The sequence below is a fragment of the Sipha flava genome, unplaced genomic scaffold (genome assembly GCF_003268045.1).
Source record: "Sipha flava isolate LNK unplaced genomic scaffold, YSA_version1 1_pilon_pilon, whole genome shotgun sequence".
NCBI classification, from domain to species: domain Eukaryota; kingdom Metazoa; phylum Arthropoda; class Insecta; order Hemiptera; family Aphididae; genus Sipha; species Sipha flava.
In genome coordinates, this window is record NW_020272783.1 from 614,020 (window position 1) to 634,311 (window position 20,292).

The 20,292-nt window shown below is 38.0% G+C and overlaps 1 protein-coding gene across 2 annotated transcripts in view; it reads left to right on the plus strand.

Moving 5' to 3' along the window:
* Positions 1 to 20,053, plus strand: part of LOC112681965 (insulin gene enhancer protein ISL-2B) — a 49,704-nt gene extending 29,651 nt beyond the window's left edge. For both annotated transcript variants that reach the window (XM_025552358.1, XM_025552359.1), the window contains exons 4-8: positions 3,901 to 4,250; positions 14,352 to 14,668; positions 17,471 to 17,677; positions 19,026 to 19,207; positions 19,506 to 20,053. In XM_025552358.1, coding sequence (XP_025408143.1) covers positions 3,901 to 4,250; positions 14,352 to 14,668; positions 17,471 to 17,677; positions 19,026 to 19,181 — 1,030 coding nt within the window. In that variant the 3' untranslated portion in view covers positions 19,182 to 19,207; positions 19,506 to 20,053. The remainder of the gene's footprint in view (positions 1 to 3,900; positions 4,251 to 14,351; positions 14,669 to 17,470; positions 17,678 to 19,025; positions 19,208 to 19,505) is intronic.
* Positions 20,054 to 20,292: the final 239 nt, after the last annotated feature.

Sequence of the window (20,292 nt, forward strand, 5' to 3'; positions counted from 1 at the left end):
CACGAAAACTCACATTCTCGAAGCACATCACAACAAGCATATATGTACGCAGTTGAATTTTTTACTGCTAATATAATTTATCACTGTGATGTATACGCGCGAGTATACGTTTAGAGTTCAGTGCTTTTATTCGTAACATTTTTCATTTCTCAACAAATTTAGGTACATTTCTTCTTCTATCGTATCATGTTTTTCGGCGAATTGTTCAAAGCAGTGGTTTTCAATCTAGGGGTGGCCAAAAATAATGGATGAAATGGTTTTTCCATATTATTTAAAAAAAACAAAGTAAATTATTTATTAAATTTGTAAGTGTTAATTAATTAAAATTGTTTATCATGTAAATATTTTATCGGTAATTAAATCAAATTTTGATGAATTAAACAAAATTTTTTTTTGAAGGGGTCGCATTACACAAAAATAAAAATTGGGGGTTCATGATCCGAATAAGGTTGAAAACCACTGGTTCAGAGCATGCAAACATGTCGGCTACGAAGTAAAAATAAAAAACTCTGAGTATAAAATATGCTGTTAAACCGATTATCGCAACGGTTTAAAAATCATTAATTTGCAATGTTCGATGATGTATAAAATTCATTACACGATAAATATCCAACTGAGTGATTTAGTTATGTACTTATACTTCGATCCATATTAGACAGATATCGTCTTAATGTTGTTCATTGTACATGTTCATATAATACTGTATGTTCTGTAAAATCACAATAATTGGAAACTATATAATTTTATAATTTAAAAACAACAACATTTTCATTCATTCAATTTGTTTTATAACAATTAATTTAAACTCGTATTATTTTCTTACATTTCTGGATACTATATGAACATTGAATTACCAAAGTTCTACTGTATACAGATAGCATCTCGCACAGTATAATGTATAATTTATATTGGATAGCATAATAAAAATTCAATTGAATGTTGATAGTTACACTTAGCGAATGTGTTTTACTATGGTATATTATACACAGTACATCCAAATCAAGTATTATACGTAATAATTCACTGGAAATTTGGTTTTTGCCGATGAGATTGTTGTAATTCGCGACAAACTGATACGCATTAGGTTTTTATATAAAACATATCAGTATATTTTTTATTAATTTCCGTGAGCATAGTCATTTGATCCATAATTTTCAATTTTTATATATAATGATTGATGTTTACATTTTGTGACGGACGTCAAATACATCTGCACGCCTCTTGTTTTCGAATGTCTGCCGATGTTTACACGGTACTCATACCCGATTCTCCCTTTGAGTAAATAAATCGGCTCCGGGGTCTTCCATGACAGATGACATTGTGTCAATATAGCCATACACACACACACACACACACACACACACACACACGTATTCTATTATTTCCAAGGGTCATACGAATGCCGCCAAAGTTATGTGTGTATGATGAATGTTTTTCTTTTTTTTTTTTTACAAATATGGGCACAGGGAATCTACATCGACATTATATTTTGTACATGTATAAATTAAGACTGGAAAAGTTCTTTTTCCTGTACTGTTCATTGTTCAATATGTTAACATCGATAATACTTAGGGTATTACTTAACGTGATATAACGCATCGGGACGGGAACTAAAATTCTATACATTTCATAGCATATTTGTGATAAATTTTTAAAAATATTCAAAATATCATTTTGGGTTTGATATGATCATCGAAATAAATCTCAATTAAACAATTTACTTGAAGATTATTTGAATATTAAAATTAAAATAGTATTTCTTTTTTTGTAATTATTTTTTCTATCATGTATTAAATATTAAAAACCAACGTGTTTTGAAAATGTCAACAATGTACCTCAAATAATAGAAAGGGATTAAAATAATGAGTTAGTGGGAGCATGGAAGTAAACTTTCGTCCTCTTCAAAGTTTAGTTTTTTTGTAAAACTATTATAGTTCTTAATTAATTATTATAAGTTTATATTTACTGTATTATACATGTTCTACATTCTTCAGCTTACTAATAAAAAAATGTTTTTATTCACCCGTATGATATTTTATTCCGGGTTCGCGTATACTTATACTGTATAAGAACCCGAAATAATATATTGTTTTAGATACAGTAACCCATATTCAGAAATATATTTATGTATGTAGGAATACTCAATAAACGATCCAATCGTTAATCCATAATCCGAGAACACGATAACTACAATTTTCAACTGAAGTAGGTAAAAGAGAAATTTAAAGAACATCTAAATATTTCTATCACTGCTCTAATAAATGTTGCGGCTAAAATTTCTAAAAGCCTTTCGTGTCTCTCCATCTCCGACAGCGTCTTTATTTAAAATCGTCTCATACGTTCACGTTTGTTTCACAACGTTATCGGACGGTTTCGAACGAAATTTGTGTTTTATTTTTTTTTTCTCGGCCCTATAACGTATAAATATGTGTATATTTTATTTTACCGATGACGACGTTGAAAGGATGCGTCAACGAAACTTTTACTGCAGTTCCGCTGCTCCTTCGTCGCTGCGCCGTCGTGTTTACCTTTTTCAGTGTTTTCGTATACACACATAGTGTACGCGTTTACGTTCCTGTGTACATAAAATACGCACTATTGCAGCGGGCCGTAGCGTAAGACTGCGCACATATGCTGAATCCATTAATCTCGTCTTATACTGTGTGCGCTGCGTGGAAAATGAGTATACGAGAAACGTGTGTAAACGATTATTTTTTTCGCACTCGGACGTGTTTGTTTACAGCGACACGCGTAAATACGGTAGTCCATGTGTGTACATATTATTACTACGATTACGGTTATCATTAAATTACTGTACGGTAAACGCTCGTCGTACCGTTGCACGTGTTCCGATCCTGAGGTCCTGATGCGCGACGTACGGGCACAGGGGGTTTTTTTCTTTTCTTTTCATAATCCGTGTGTACACGAACATGTTTTCGAAACGCGCTAATTGCGGTCTCGACGCGATGTTTATGAAATATTTTTAAAACGTAAACGCGGCCTCGTTGGGTGGCCGACGGGATCCGATGTCTTCCGCGTGTTTCTCGTCCGTAGTACACCCCGTTCCACCGCAGCCGCCGAACACTTGTCAATGACGAATTCGACGAAGATGACGACAGATCGGACTTAGTTTATTTTTATTTTTAAGACCCGTCAACCGACTTTTTTTAATCTTTTTTTTTTTTTTTTTCATACGTTCGTTCTCCGAGCCACGATGACAATGTTACACATTGCTCAATGTACTATTATTATTTAGGTCCAAAACCTGCAGCTATACTCGCCTATAATCTATGTATTGCGTATATTTCATACGACCGAAAAAATTTAATTTTAGAATTGTATACGTATATGTAATAGTATACTGTTAACAACTGGGCGATATGAATTTCAAAAATAATCCACGCATTTGAAATGGAAACATTGTGTTATAACGGCGATACACCAGAGTAGTCATAATGGAAATGATAAAAGCGCACGATTTTAATTATAACTTTAAAGTTAGTTAGTTGAATTATACGTTTAATGATGAATCCACGCGAAAGCTCTTTTGAGACGACTCGCCGACGTAGTTTCACGGGAGATATTTCGAAATTTTGGTTTTAATCGAGTTAGTTTCGAATTCATCGACCACGCTGTCTCCTCTCTAAATAGTTATTGTACACCGTCAAAAAGTTTCGACGATTAGAGTAGAGTTAGAATCGATTCGCAACATCATAACCGTCGACAAGAACGGTGTCGACACACGCGTAGAAAAAAAAACAGTAAACGTGACAGTGAACCGCACGACGAGCACTCGCGTCTCCGCGAACAGCAACGGACACGAATAAAAACGAAATTCCGCTAATAACGTTCTCAACGAGCGTCCACTCTTATGCATAATGTATTCAACGTGTGTTGCAGATTGTTTGGCACCAAATGTGATAAGTGCAACCTGAGCTTCGACCGGACCGAGCTCGTGATGAGGGCCAAAACTAAAGTCTATCACATGGAGTGCTTCAGGTGCAACGCGTGCAGCAGGCAGCTCATACCCGGCGACGAGTTCGCGCTGCGCGACGACACGCTGCTGTGTAAACACGACCACGACCACCATCCGAACGTGAACGGCGGCCTGGGCGGCAACGTAGGCGGCGTGAAGAGCAAAATAGCCGCTCAGCTGCAGAGCAACGAGAACAACAACAACAACACCGCGTTGGCCGACCACAACACCAGCAGCACCAACTCGTTGCACCACAACGAAGGGTCCAATTCCGGTATGTGCACCGCGCGCTTACGCATAATTCTTCGCTGCAACTCAAACGCAACGTTTGCGCACATTCAAAATGTTTTACCTGAAAATCGACGACTCGTTTGCGCACGACAAAATCAGTCGTTTACTTGAAAATCGGTAACTCGTTTGCGCACATTCACACGCATGACACGTGTATACATATATCGTCACAGACTGCAGTACAAATTATCAAATATATTATCTTATAATCGACTGTGTAGACTGTAGATTATATAAATTTGGATTTTCCAGACAAATGTTAGTAGGGTTTCGGTAGGAATGGACTATGTACAGGGTGGGGCACTAAAATGGCCGATTTCCAAAGATAAATTTTCTCATTAGTTATTAAAATAAAAATTCTCTCTAAATATTATTAGTTGTAAGACAGCATGCCATTTAGTAAACATGGAACAGTGGAGTGATGAACAACGTGCTTATGCGATAAAATCATTATACAAAAATAATGACAGTTACGTAGTTGCGCAGCGTTCATTTCGTCTTCAATTCAATCTTAAACGCCATGATTCGGCACCATCGGCAAGGCTATTTAAATATGGATAACCAACTTTGAAGACACGGGTTTAGCATTAAAAAATATATGCCCGTAAAAAAAAGCATTCATAAACATCACTGCTGTTAAGACCGTTCTCATAAGGAGTCCGAAATGTTCTGCACAAAACATATTTTTTTTTAAAACTTGTTCAGTAGAAGTCTAGGTCGGATTTTACACAGCGACGTGTTTTTTTTCGTACAGGCTTCTTTTTTAATGTTGAACCCGACTCTTAAAAGTTGGTTACCCATATTTGAATAGCCATGCCGATAGTACTGAATCATGGCGTTCAAGATTAAAATGGATACGAACAAATGAACGCTGTGCAGCTACGCAACTGTTATTATTTTTATAAAACAATTTTATCGCATAAGCACTTTGTTCAGCACTCTACTGTTCCATGTTTACTAAATGGCATGTTGTCTTGCAACTAATAATATTCAGAGAGAATTTTTACTTTAATTGCTACTGAGAAAATATATCTTTGAAAATCGACCGTTTCAGTGCCCCACCCTGTATATGTAATATGTATATATATATAATATCGATACAGTGGTGACTAGTGTGTTGGCGACGTAAACTTTAATATGGCGTAGAAATTTCTAATATTTTTGAATCTCGGTGAGGAAAACGATGTTTTAATGTTGATAATTATAAATTTAGTGAATACCGTGTTTTAATGAGTGGATGTTCAAATCTTAGATGCACTAATAAAAAATGTCTTGCGAGTGTTATTGTTAATAAATCAAACAAAATAATAAAAGTAACCAACTCTCATAATCACGAGGAGTATAATAATCAACGACAATAAGCAAACGAGTTCTGACACTAGGGATTTTCGTCACAGGTAGCCAAATATATATTTGCGCAATCGAGTTGTGAATTTGTGCGCAAACGAGTTTTAGCCATAATTCTTATAGTTCTCTAAGGTAGACGCGGTCGTGAATTAAAATTGTTTACGTATTGAACGCGCGCCAAGGAACCTATTGAACCCATTGTTGTACCCACATTTGTTTCGGACACTACTTATCACTTTACAGCTTGTCGAATGCGCGCAGGATATCGAGCGTGCGGGGTCGTGTCGTATCGACTTATGATGGAAAAAAAAATATATTTCGAGAAATCTCCGTACGAAAACGTTTATGATACGAAGCTCACCCGTACTCTTGTAAATAAAATACACCCAGACCAAGTCGACGATACGAAATCTATACTAGAATACTCGAGTATGTGCGGACGTTAATATTTCGATTGCCACTGCTCCACGTCCGCGGTAAACGATGCACGACGGTATCGCAGGGAAGAGAGTTAGACATCTTTATGAAACATCGCCCCAGGGTTTTGTGTTCAGACGTATACTTTATTGGTGCCTGTGTGTGGTACATACCTTTTGTGTCAAATACATATTTTATACAAAGAAGAGTGTATGTGTGTGTGTTACATGTATATATGGTACCCATGTGCGTGGCCCGAACGCAAACTTTGGTGAAAGCGATGTAAAGGGTGGAAATACCACGTAGGCCAAGTGCGGGGTTTGCGCTCTAGGTATATATTTATATATACTATGACGAGTCATTAGCCTAATGGAAACACCGTACGTACGCGTCACTGCAGGACATCGTCCACCCCAATCTCGGCGCGCGTATACACACAACATACATATTTCACGTGACGTCGGTGCAATAAACTTGTATACCTATATTAAGGATGATTCATTTAGTGGCACTATTTTCAAAAAATAAAAAAATTATTAAAATAGTAAAATTCAATTTTGTTAGGTTATCTTTATCATTGTAAGAAAAAAAACTATTATTTACACTTATTTTTTTTAATATTATATCTTTTAAATGTTGGCCGTAACTGCGGTCAACAATGTCGATTTTAAAATTCACATTTCCAATGACACGTTCAAATATTTCGATTGGTTGTTGACCAATGACATTTATGATGCTGTCTTCTAATTCATCTATCGTAGTCGGCTACTACTTCTACTTCTCACAGTTTCTCCGTTCAGAAACCGCTCTGTCCGTCGCCGGGAAAACAGAGTAATAATCGTTGTATGTAGCGGCGGTATTGCGTAGGATTTTTACAAATAGTCACTGTCTTGGGCACTAGCGTTTTGAGCTAGTCGGATTCGAGTTTTTCGAGTTATAATATGACCGGCAAGAAGACTCGCACAAGCCTCGTGTTTATAGACGTAATTGCGGATGCGTACAACATAATATTATTTATTTTTGTAACTTTCTACATCAAAGCAGTGTATCTTTTGTAGTACACACGTGATGTGAACTAGCACGTGCTTTTATAATTTAAATATCACCTACGACGCGGACGTGGAAAGGCGTTCAAAATAATGTTCAACAACCTCGTGATTCACGTGTGGCGTTATTCGCGCATTATCGTAATGTATGAACGCGCGCGTCCAAGTACACGCATTATATCGATTACGCGTCAGCGGCGACTTGACGAAAAAAAAAATACAATAATAATAATAATAATAATAATATATACAAGTACAAACGCATACGGTGATAAAGCGGAATAATATATATATACTAAACACGGGTTGCCTTGCCGGGGGAGGTAAGTTTAATCACGTTAAAAGCGTTTTCGGATGGTTCTTATAAGGGGTGGCGGACAGAAGTCGTTTTTGTGTCAGCCGCCGCCGACAACCGTCTCTCCCGTCGCCCGGTCGCCCGAATGTTTCTCCGATCCTGCGGCGGCCGACACACGCGCCCGCGCGCGCCCGTTAAACGAACCCTATTTACGCCAAACAAACCCTATTCAACTCCGTGTCCCGGACAATATTCACCGCGACGCGTTTATGGCCGTTAACTCCGCTTTTCTACGCGCCCGCACGCACGCTGAGCACACCCAGTCACCCACACTTCTCGACCGTACTTATGTACGTGTGTGTGCGCGCATAGTACGCATAAGTGTTAGTCTCCCGCTCGTATCTGATATAATACCCACGGTGTATGTGTACAATAATGAAATTAGTCGGCCAAATCGAGTTAAAGTCAGCCCGTGCTGCAAAGTGTTTTTCTCGTTTAATACATAAACGTTTTCGATGCCCGCGACTTCTTGTACCGGGGTATCTAATGTTTCAACGAATTCAAACGACAAATTGAACGATTTCAACGACGAAAACGTTGTCAAAAAACTTTCCGAAAACAACTCTAATCGTATGGTATTATATCCATATGCAATACTATCCACACGTTGCGTCAGAAGTTGATGTATACGTTTCGACAGCAACGTAACTCGAAGACAATTTGTAGTTTTATGATCTTTGCCTTTAAATTAAAACTACAATACATAATTTTTCAAATTTTCAAATGTTTATGGATAATTTATCGTTTATTTTATGTTTCTCACTTATGATAATATTCGACACTGTATTACAGTATATACTATAAGTACTTGATTACTGAATACAAAATAATCAATAAATCATACGTGGCAATCGTCGTTTATATGAGTCACGTAACTGGTATATTTTTCATTCATAAATTCTATAATTAAACGAAATTAAATTGTTTGTTCTAATAACTATAACATCATCCCACGTGTATAGTAATATTGTAAGGACAATATGCTTAGCCATCGCGTATATACGAACAAAGTGGATTTTTCAAAAGCATTACGATGTCTTTGATATACTTATTTCTAATACATTTTTTACTCTACATGTATAGATGAAAAACTATACCCTAACAAACACGTATTATATATATATATATATATAATATAAATACAAATACATCTAAATCATATGAAACTGAGTTAGAGTGGAGTGTGTTAATCTCTTACTACGTAGTACTCAGTGCGATTCAATATGATAATCTTCTTATAGTAGATATGCACGTTCACTGCTTTGAAAGCATCATATACGCTGGAAAAATATTCAAACCATGACGTTGACGTGAATCGTAAATACAACACGGTTAATACAAACAGTACTGTACGAATAATGACTTTACTAATTATATTATATTATTAGGCTTATAATATAAGCTATTTTCTATATAAATATAAAATCAAGTTGCTGCTGCCGTATATAATTATGAACGCATTTTATTTTGATTATTCCATCTGTACATAGGTATACTTACTTTTATAAAAAAAAAATATTTTTATGCGCTTCAATATGAAGTAATATGGTAATGTTCAATAAGTACATATACATTTACATATTTATCATCGTGGCTGTCTAACAAATCTTGTTCTGGTTATATAATTTTTATTTTTTATAAACTTTGCGGCATTAAGTTCTCGAAATGTTACAGAGTATATTATTATATTTATATATAAATACATTCTAGTTCAGAGCAGCAGTGAAATTAACAAGAAAGAATATTAGGCCCCTTGTGCTTGGCGGTGCTCATTAAAGACCGACCCATTAACGGTGGTGGAGCCATTAGAATAATGTTAATTACCGGATTGTTTACGAGGGGAACTAAACGAGCGAGGGTAGGTGGATAAAACATCGCCATAGCATAAGACTATTGATTTTGCACCGCTACCGTGCAGAAACTTTTTTATCATGTTGTTTTCCGTTTTTATTCGTTACGTTTGTGATTCTGTAGGTTCAGCGGCGGCCGGATATTGCCATCGCGTATTTTATTTTATTTTAAAATCCGACAAACGAACCCTTTTTGCATAATACTCGTTCCCGGCTCGAGTACAACGCAATTTTTATGATTTTTGATTCGCACCGATGCCGTAAAAAACACGTTTTTAAAAAAAAAAAAACTGGACGTCCCCGAACGTTTCCATACGTAATGGTCCATTCGAGTGAAACAATAATAATAAAACATATACCTATGTAGTTCCGTGTATAATGCAGTCACGGTGAAACGCATACATTTTGGGAAAGCGAAAAAATCGACAGCCAGTACATATTGATTTTTCCCAAAGTTCATTTCTCACCGCTGCTGTAATTCGTTACACGATTGTATAGTGCGTTACAGTGCGTATGATAATTTATATTTAAGACTCACGTCCGGCGTTTATTTTCCATACACGCGCCCGCGTGCAGTGCAAAAGCGAAATGACTACCGGCGAAGCACTGTGGCAGGCGGCGGAGGGTGGCGTGCGCGCTGGGTATAATAATAACAACAATAAAACCGTCACGTGGCCGTCGCCGATGCCAACGGTCGCGGAACGTCGGTTTTCGAACACAAACGGTTCCGGACGCACACACTCGATATACAACCCTCAATTTGCTCCTTTTTTTTCCGCCTTCCTTCTCCTCCCTCCAGCCACCACCCCTCCCTCCCCCTATTTTCTATTCCGTTACCGCGTAGGCGAGCCCACCCCGCGCACGCGTCCTTGGAAAACCGCACTCGGACCGTGTACACTTGCGCCCGCGCGCGTCGGCGTCGTCGTCATCGTCGCACACGAGAAATTGAAAAACACACCACCTCCGACACTGCAGCAGTAGAGTAGTCGGAACGTGCACACACCCTTATATGCGTATAATATTACGCGGTTACGTGATTCCCGGGGGATGAACTTTTTTTTTTCCGCGGGGAAACCGCGACCATCTCCGGGGACTGGAAACAAAAAAATTACCGTCCCCGCAACACGCGCGCACGTTTAATGCGGTTAAAACTCGATAATTTTCAGTTTGCGTTCACCGCGACGGCGGCAAGAAGGGCGTTTTGACGTTTCAATCATGGTGCCCGCAGTCCTGGGCGACGCGTGTACCGTGTACACTACACCTACCGCGGCCGTGATCATTAGATGTTATTACATTTCGTCCGACCGGCGGTCATTGACACCCCGTTGCGACTAGATGCGCGGTCACGAAAATCCGATTTCTTTCCTTCCCCGAAAACCGTCTTCTTTCACACGTATAGGCGTACGTGATATTGTGTAACGTTTGATTTTTACTTAAACGTATCGTTCATTACGGTTCTTACCCGAATGCGTGCGAGATCAAAATACCGTCGATTTTTTATACTGACGGTCACGAAACGAAATAGACCGAATCCGGCACAAGGTTATGATAGAAAACAAAAAAAAAAAAAAAAGTCCTACATTATTATTAAATTGATTCATAAACAATTGCATTTAAAACTCTAAAATTACTCCCAATCAGTGACGTAATTGATTTCTATTCGAATTCGGAAATCGAATAATCAAAATGTTCATAACGTACGCGTGGTCGAATCACGTTTACTTAAATATGGAGGGGGGAACAAATGATGAAGTGACTTATGCATCGAGATGAATGGACATCAACGTGTATACATTATTCGAAGGAACCTTAAGTGTTGTTCGTGGGTTCGCGACCCAACTATATACTGTATACGAAAACAATTATTTGTAATTAAAAACCGTAGCCGATAACCTTAAACCTGCCAAGAACGGGGGGTCCAAATTATTCCACTTTCTATGGGAGTAAGTCTGTACGCTCATGTACACGCTTTTATGTATATTAATAGGTAAGCCTGCCAACGACAGTGCGTGCGCCTTGGCGCCAGCTATATATTTTATGGCCATTACACGCCGACATGCGGCGGTATACGCTCTCGATCCGGGCCCAAACGTGGTCGGACTCGACCGATTAACAACCCGTGTAAATCTCATTTTCCGTTTTGTTATGGATACACCGCTGCACGTAAATCTGATATACGTATATTATTATATTCTACCGAAAACGGTACGGTCGATACTGAGTTAGGTACTGTTACGCGCCTGTGCGTTATAGAAATGTCGGTATTCTCGTTTAGTATTTATAATACGTGTTGTACGTAGTACGTATTCGGGTACACACATTATAATATATACCGTATTAATTGAAGTATGTCGCACCACTGTATATACCGAACAGACACACCTGCGGGCACGGTGGCGGCGGTGGGACCTGCGTCTTTTTTATCTTACGACCGAACAAATATTATACATTCGAGCGAGCGCAAACACCGGGTACCGAAAAATCATTCGGCGCGCGTTTCGTATGTAAAAGAAACGACACCGCGCGTGACAAATATTAGAATTTGGAAGTATTACACTGTACAGCACTATGTATAAAGTACGAGATTTTTTTTTTTTTTATTTTAAAATCCCCGCGGAAATCGTCTCGCGTTGTCGTCGTCGAGTGCATCAGAAGAAATATAGAACCGTACATAAAATATTTAACTAAAACGCGAGAAATAAAGGGGTTTTCAGTAAAAAATGTATTTTAAGAGACGCGCAGAAAAAAAAATGATAGAAAACATTAAGCTACGTATATTTGAAGATTTAAAAAACAAAAGTTCCCACAAAACGGAGTCTGTTAAAGAAAAATATGAACTAAAATATATACTCTTTTAAGACAAGTATGTCTTACGTATATACCTATATATATATATATGTATATTTAACACGTACACACACAAATGTGTAAACACTTTTTTCCCCTGCAGGCTAAGTCCTTGAATTTTTTTTTCTTCGACATTATAAAGATGTGCGTGTACAAACAAGAAAAATAAGCTTTTAAGACATTTCTATACACAGGCACCTACTTACTTTATGTTGAAAATCACGTGAAAAACACTGAAAAGAGAAACAAAAGGTATATTGTTTTTTCCAACTCGTTTATTTAAAGCTATTTTTTCGTCTGAATGAAATTCTTAATATATTAACAATAAAATATATGTATATTTATAATTTTATTATAACAATCTAATACGGTATTACCAAAAGTAAGCTTAGCCTTTACTTACATTTCACTAGAGATCGAATTAGCACCCTTACCTGTATAAACATTGTTTAGTATAAAAGTGAATTTAGGTTTTAGGTTTTCTATGTACTTATTTCATTTAATTCTAAGTAGCTTTTGTAAACACACATTTTTGTAAGTACAATTTTTTTTATTAATATTTCAATTATTTTCCAATAAAATGTCACTATTTCCAAATAATTTAGGCATATAATTTTTACATTGTTATACAGTTTTGCACTTTACTGTGTATAGTTGTATATAGTATTTAAAGTATAAAAAAATCGATTCATATGCATCATGATTTTTATTTAATTTAAATGATTTTATTTATTATAATTATTTATAATATTAATTTGATATTATTTACTAAAAAATACGTAGTAGATAACTTTTTTTATGAAAACACTAATAATTTTTGCTATTTATTTATATCAATCTGAAGTATATTTTGAGTTTATTTTGCGTGTTGACCTACATATTAAATGTTATACATTAATTGCCTCCCGTATTATGATATAATCTTAAAACGCTCTTCCTTTCAGCACCGGTAGAACTAAACGTAAAACATAAATAAGCACTTTGAATATAATTTCGGCGCTATGTCCGTTTCATATTACGATTGTATATCGCGCGGTGCGTATTTATTAAAATCAAAACCCTTCTATTCAAATTTTACCAAACAAATAGTTTTTTATTTACGTTGTACTCACACAGACACTGTTTCCCTTTTCGTCGTCATTGTCGGGTCGCAGTCGTTGCATTGTACGTGAGTTACGACATAATATGAAGTACACTGTAGTGTATACCTACTATATACATAGAGTGGTGTAAGATTTATATATATATATATATATATATATATATATATATATATATATGAATGTATGTATAAACGTGACGGCGGAAATCCAAAACGAATATTATTTTCGCAGCTGTCGTGGGTGATTTTTTTTCCACCAACGAAGTCCTACGCGTCCTACGACGATGACGGGGAATGGATAGGGTTATCGAGGATCGGGAAGGATACGCTCCTGTTTTATACTACTGCTACGGCACATATTATATAAGGGGCCATGGGAACTGGACCACTTGTGTGGTCTTCCCCGAGCCGTGTTTACTCTTCGGCAGCAGCCTGCAGGATTTTTGTTCTTTTCCGAATATCCCGCGAACTGAAATCTCGGCGATCGCCGTTGTCATCGACGTACATATACATACGTATAAAGCCGGTGCACCAGAAATCCTCCATCAACTACAGTGGTACGTCGCAGTATAAATGTATTCTTCGTATTGGCTTGAATCCCTGAGCGAATTATTCACGTAAATAGTCCGACTGTTTCTAGACCGAATAGAACGGCTTTATAAACTATTCTGCACTGCAGTGGCCTCCCAGATCTTTAACTCTAAGACTTTTTGCTGCGATTTCAAACAAAGATTTTACAATGATAACATTTTTGTCCTTTAAACGCTATTTTTTATACGCTGTGAATCTACAACACCATAAAGTTTTCATTTTTTCTCATATGATCGAAAATTTGAACTCGAATGATACGTTTAGATTCTTTAACCTTGTTATTATTAAATATGCTCATTGATTTTACAAAACGTCTAATGTAAAGATGATTTACTTATGTTTTTCGAGGTAAAGCTTACAATAATTAAAGTTTACATAACATATACATTATTCGTTATCCGCTCTATTTGTAATATGATATTTATAAAATCTTTGATCACTATATGTATATTACGTTATTATGTACTTGTTTGGCTGGTTGTAGTACGTTGTTTACGATTTATTAACAAGCAGCTGTGTTTCGTTTCAGACTCGTCGGAATCGGGTTCGAACAAGTGTTCGGGGAGGACGGGATCGGACGGTCCGGGTAACAGCCGTCTCGGTTCGGCGGGCAAAGGCTCATCGGACGGCAAGCCCACTCGCGTCCGGACTGTGCTCAACGAGAAGCAGCTGCACACGTTGCGGACGTGCTACTCGGCCAACCCGCGGCCGGATGCCCTCATGAAGGAGCAACTGGTCGAGATGACCGGACTCAGCCCGCGGGTCATACGCGTGTGGTTCCAGAATAAAAGGTGCAAAGACAAGAAACGCGCAATCGCCCTCAAACAGCAAATACAGCAAGATAAAGTATGTACACATCGCATAACGTGTAAATTAAATACTCTTAAATTACGCCGTGGATGTACGTACATCTGAATAGAGTAACAGGGTCCTACAAATCGTACATGACGGCTCATTATTGATGTACAGCTTTTACCATCGCGTAAAAATTCAAAAATCTTGTATAACTATATGATAAGCGTTTGCGAGCATAAACTGTGGTGCCGGAAAATTCGTTTGCATCACGCGTGTATCTCTTGTAATCTATAATCTAATACTCGTGTGTACATACGAGTAAATACTATGAAACGTACAATATTTGTGATGCTTGTGTGAACGAATTTTATTTTGATTTAATACTTGACGTGTTGTGTAATAATAATATATTCAGAACCGTCTCGTATATCCCGTCGACGCACACAAACGCGTGCATTTGTACGTATGTAAATAAGTATTTTACTATACAGCGGAACAGCGACCGCGCGCGTTAGAAAGAAGACCAAAAAAAAAAAAAAAAAATTACCCGAGTGTTCGTATAACAATATAGTAGTATAAGCTTTCTATTTCCAAACGGATTAAACTTCGGAATCGGACGAAATCGGTGACCGTATTTAAGGGTTTATTATTTTTTTAAGCTATTGTGAACGAATAAATGTGCGTCCGCGCGGCCCTCCGCGTGCATGCGTGCCCGTGTATTACAATAATAATGATATGGGGAAAAAAAAAAATAAGAGTACCATACAGTATATTATATTATATTCTCCAGTTTCCATTTAGCGGTCTCAAAAACCGGTTACGCGCGTTCCGTGACGGCTGCCTTCCGATTACAATGTCGCCATCGTGTCGCCCGTTTGGCGCCGCCGGCACCACCGCCACTGGCGGAAGATCGTCGGCCGAAGACGACTTGTGTACGTACGGGATATGTGTTTTCCACGCTCGGCGTGTCGGTATTTCCCACCGACAACGGCGGCGATGACGCCAGTGCGCGCGTGTCCGTCGCGTACACGCATCGAATACGCATCCGTATACGTATCCGCACGCACGCACATTATTCTCCTGTTATCTCTCCGCAGACGCAATAATACGATATGCCGCTGTCGGTGTGTTTATTTATTTTTTCCTTCCCGAACACCCCCAGTCGCCCGTACCGTAGTAGCGGTTGCGGGCAAGAACGCGACGGGGTCAATTAACTGGCCTATACGGACGATGCCGCAACACGGCGAGAACCATTACACGCGGTGCACGCGGACGCACACGACCCACTCGTCCGTTGTACGCGATGCAACCCGTTGGCGGCAACGGCATCATAGGTCGGCCCGGACGACCAATGGGCTTGAAACGATTTTGTAAACAATACGGCGACGAAAAAACCGTAAACTCTTGCGCACCGTTTAAAGACAAATGCACTCTCCTGCATTTTCCTATCCCGGTACGTACACTCCGAGACCGAAAACAGTACACCTAACAGACGCGAGCGTCTGCGGTGCACATCGCACACTTTATATCACGATCGGAACCTTTTTCTTTTGTTTTTCAAACGATGTACCGTTTAGGTGACTAAACTTTACACTTCCACCGATATCGAACGAACAATGCGTGTACGTTGCGGTATAGTAATGAACGGTAACAATAGTTCACCAACTGTTTAAATCTTAAACACTATGTGTACAATAAGCGGACGGACTAATCAATAGTTACTAAAGTGCAGCGCTGTATGTCTATGTAGACAATAATATGTAGCTTTAGAAATGAGTAAATAAAAAATGAAATTCGTTTTCGCAAGCCCAATTTCTTGAAAGGGTATTTTTACGCGTCGTGCACCACGCGTTTGTTAAATCGGTTCACACTTCAAAACGACGTTTGACGGGTCTTTCTTAAAATACCTACGCACACGCTTAAACACATCGAATACGTATGTATACACACACACTCATAACCTCACACTTGCACACACACACACACACACACACACACACACAAACTAAAGTCGAACCTCGTATTATTTTTTAAACCATCAATTTCGTATAGGCGGTTTGTTGACGGACTGCCAACTACTTGGGCGGTGGTTTTTTTTCATTTCAATCATTGCCGACGCTCAGCTGTCGTGTTATTATAACTTTTTTTCCCTTCACCCTTTCTTTCGTTTTCACCTTACGAATCGTTCGAACGACGTTGTCGCCATTGCCGGACTCCTAAATAAACGACAACATGAGAAAACTAAACATTGCACGAGTTATACGGCCAACGAATCAAATAGAATGCACCGTCGGCAAAATCGTTATTGTTTTAGTGAATTTATCCTTACACATCGGTAAAAACTTGAACCGTATTCATAAAACTGTCGTTAACACGAGGAAACAATAAATTATATAGGTACTCGTTTGATCGTCGATGCTTTTACTCCACGGTACAATAATGAATGACTACTTCATCCACTGTATGTCTAGCAATAAAACCATAAAAATCTGTAATACTATACGTCAAATATAATTTCGTTTAGGAGTGTATAAATGTAGTGTAATACTAGTAAGTACTATACATTCTGAAGTATTTACAAGTTGGACTTTATTAGGATGGTATTAGTATAAATCGGACGACCTGTTTTTATAATTTTATTTAAAAGAACATTAACTATCAAAACAATAGGTATACGTTAATCTTGACAGTAATATTTTCGTATATTTCATTATAATGTTATGATGTACATGTTCATGTTCATATATATATACAGAAAAAGGATAATCTTGTATTTTATATATTGTACTTACACAATACATATACTTATGCGGATTATTACTAACGTGTCGATTGGGTTCACGCGTGTTTCAGGACGGTAGAAAAATGGGATACGGCAGCATGCAGGGTATACCAATGGTCGCGTCGAGCCCGGTGAGGCACGACAGTCCGTTGGGCATGAATCAGATAGAAGTGCAGAGTTTCCAACCACCGTGGAAAGCGCTGTCCGAATTCGCGTTGCACTCAGATCTCGACCGAGTGGACACCAATCAACCACATTTCCAACAGCTGGTCAATCAGGTGCTTATACACATTTACATAAACAAATATCAAAGTTAAACATTGCGCAGCACATCTTTGTTCATACCGATTATCTATATCAGGGTACTATTGAAAACATCGATTGATTGGTTTAACTGTAAAGTCAACAAATTTAAAAGCCGTCTCAGTTGTTTTCGTGTGCGGCTGTAGTACTAAAACGATATGGTACAACAGTTGTGTTTTGCTTTGTATTTTCATCAATATTACAATGTAGTCCACCGAATATTATTTCTCTCCGCGGTCATGAAGCGTAGTCGCAATGCCTTTAAAAAAAAATAATAAAAAAAATTTTCGTGTCGCATTACCGTTTTATCGTCGTAGGTGTAAATATCGATGAGCGATTACGGCTGTAAAGCGAACTCATTGCCTGTGTTCGCGCGTAATATCGAAAGCGTATAAATAAATAAATAATCGTATTCTCGCGCGCGCGCGCATCAACCTGTCGGCTACTGAAACTACGCGTACACCCGCCGAACAGTGGATCACAATAACGCGACCGACGACTGTACTACGTTAGTACGAAGGTTTCATTAATTTCTTTTTTTTCGGGCGCGAGACGTGGTCGCCGCTGCTGTCAAAGAATCGTGTTTTTTTTTACGATCACCGAACACGGACGGACGCTCACGTAGTGTACAGCGTCACACTGCCGATGTCTTGACAAGGATAATCCCGGTGATATTGGAAAGTAACAGCAGCAGCAATGTACACACGACTGCGCTGTCGACTTAGTGCGGGATTACATTGCCCCTGAATGTGTAATTACTACACGCGTGTCTGCAGCAGTGTATTTACGTATATGTATATGTATATATATATATATATATATATATATATATACGTGTAGTGGTCCTGGGTCACTAGACAACCTTGTCTCGTCAAATAATATTATTTTATTGAACATCCTATACGGTGTACACATATATAGTTATATTCACGTATCTTATATGTATGTACACGTATTATACGCGTCCAACTCGACCGAATAAAATTCGTGCACGTTTCTTATCGGACAATTTTCGAACGACGACGCAGCGCAGTTTATATTTTATAATATTGGTATAGGTACGCGCGTACGATTACACGTTCACTTTTTCACGCGCGATCCTCTTACGAAACCGTTTCGATTAGAGTAATATATTTTACACGTTATACGCGATTATAAAACGCATGCACATATATGTTTACGTACACAACCGTACGTATTACGTTTATAGCAGTACAATAATGTATGTGTTCACTTTTACGTATTTATTGTGATCGTATCTCGTATGCGTTTTTACGTAAACTACAAAACGTTTGTAAAGTAACGCGGTCAACGTGTTCGCAGATGCACGGTTACGACATCCACGGTCCTCCGCCGCCCATGACCAGGTTGGACATAGACCCGGGCCCCGTGGACATGATGCACCCGGATTCGACCGACTCGTTCGTCACATACCTGGAGAGTGACGATAGCCTTCACAACGACACGTCGAGTCCCTAATGCCGTCATCGTCATCGTATGCACGGGTGAGTAATAGATATTACTCTTTTACTACGTTAGTTCGTGATCTCTTCGATTCAAAACATGCATGTGGGCCCCTTAAGACCAACAGTAATTATTATTTTTCTCGGGGGAGAGGGGGGTGTACACTACACCGTGGGTAGATAAACCACGGTAGATAGTTACACTAGCAGACAGACTTTTTGTTTATTTAAATATGATATCCTGTAATGTTTAGCATACACACCCGTAACCTCCCAAAGTTTAAGTGATGTACCAAACGCGTGGTATACTAATATCGACATGTTTCGTTTTTTGTTTCAGGTCCGCACGACACCCATATTTATTTAGGCACATATATACCTATAAATCTTTGATTTGTTTTTTATTTGTTATACATATTTTCTTCCCCTATTATCGTCCTATTTTCTCCACTACTCCTCCGCTCCTCATCATAAATATTATATGATAATATGTATTGTTACATAAACGCGTGGTGGATACACGCGTCGCCGTCATAATTATATAACTATAATCATTGTCTATGTATGTACTTTATATTTATATTGTACGCATATATATGTGTGTGTATGTATTTGAAACCCGAATATAATCGTAAGAAAACGACGAGCAGTTCGTTGAGCATCCTCCGGGAATCAGCTGCCGTGCGCTGCACAAATTGTGTGTAAAATTTGTTGTAACTTTTCATGTAAATATATAATGTAATGAAAGAAATTCGTTAGATTTGTATTAATCAAAAATGTTTACTTGTTTTTTTTCTTTTTTCTTTGTTTTGTGTCACTATACACTTAGTGCGATTGAATGATTTGTTTATGTATTTAAACCGATTAAAAACATATTATGAACATGAATTTTCGTTTTCTGGTGATCCACACATACATTTTGTCGTTCGTGTATACTCGTATATTATATCATGTATACACGTATATATATACATAATAATGTTGTTATTATTTACCATTTTTTATCTACTACATAGCATTATAATATCGTGTCATCGTTTTGATCAAGAAACGCGCGAAAAGTGTCAATTTGTGGCCCAAACAACTAATAATTTTGTCCGGTGGCCACTACACATTATTAGTTGTTT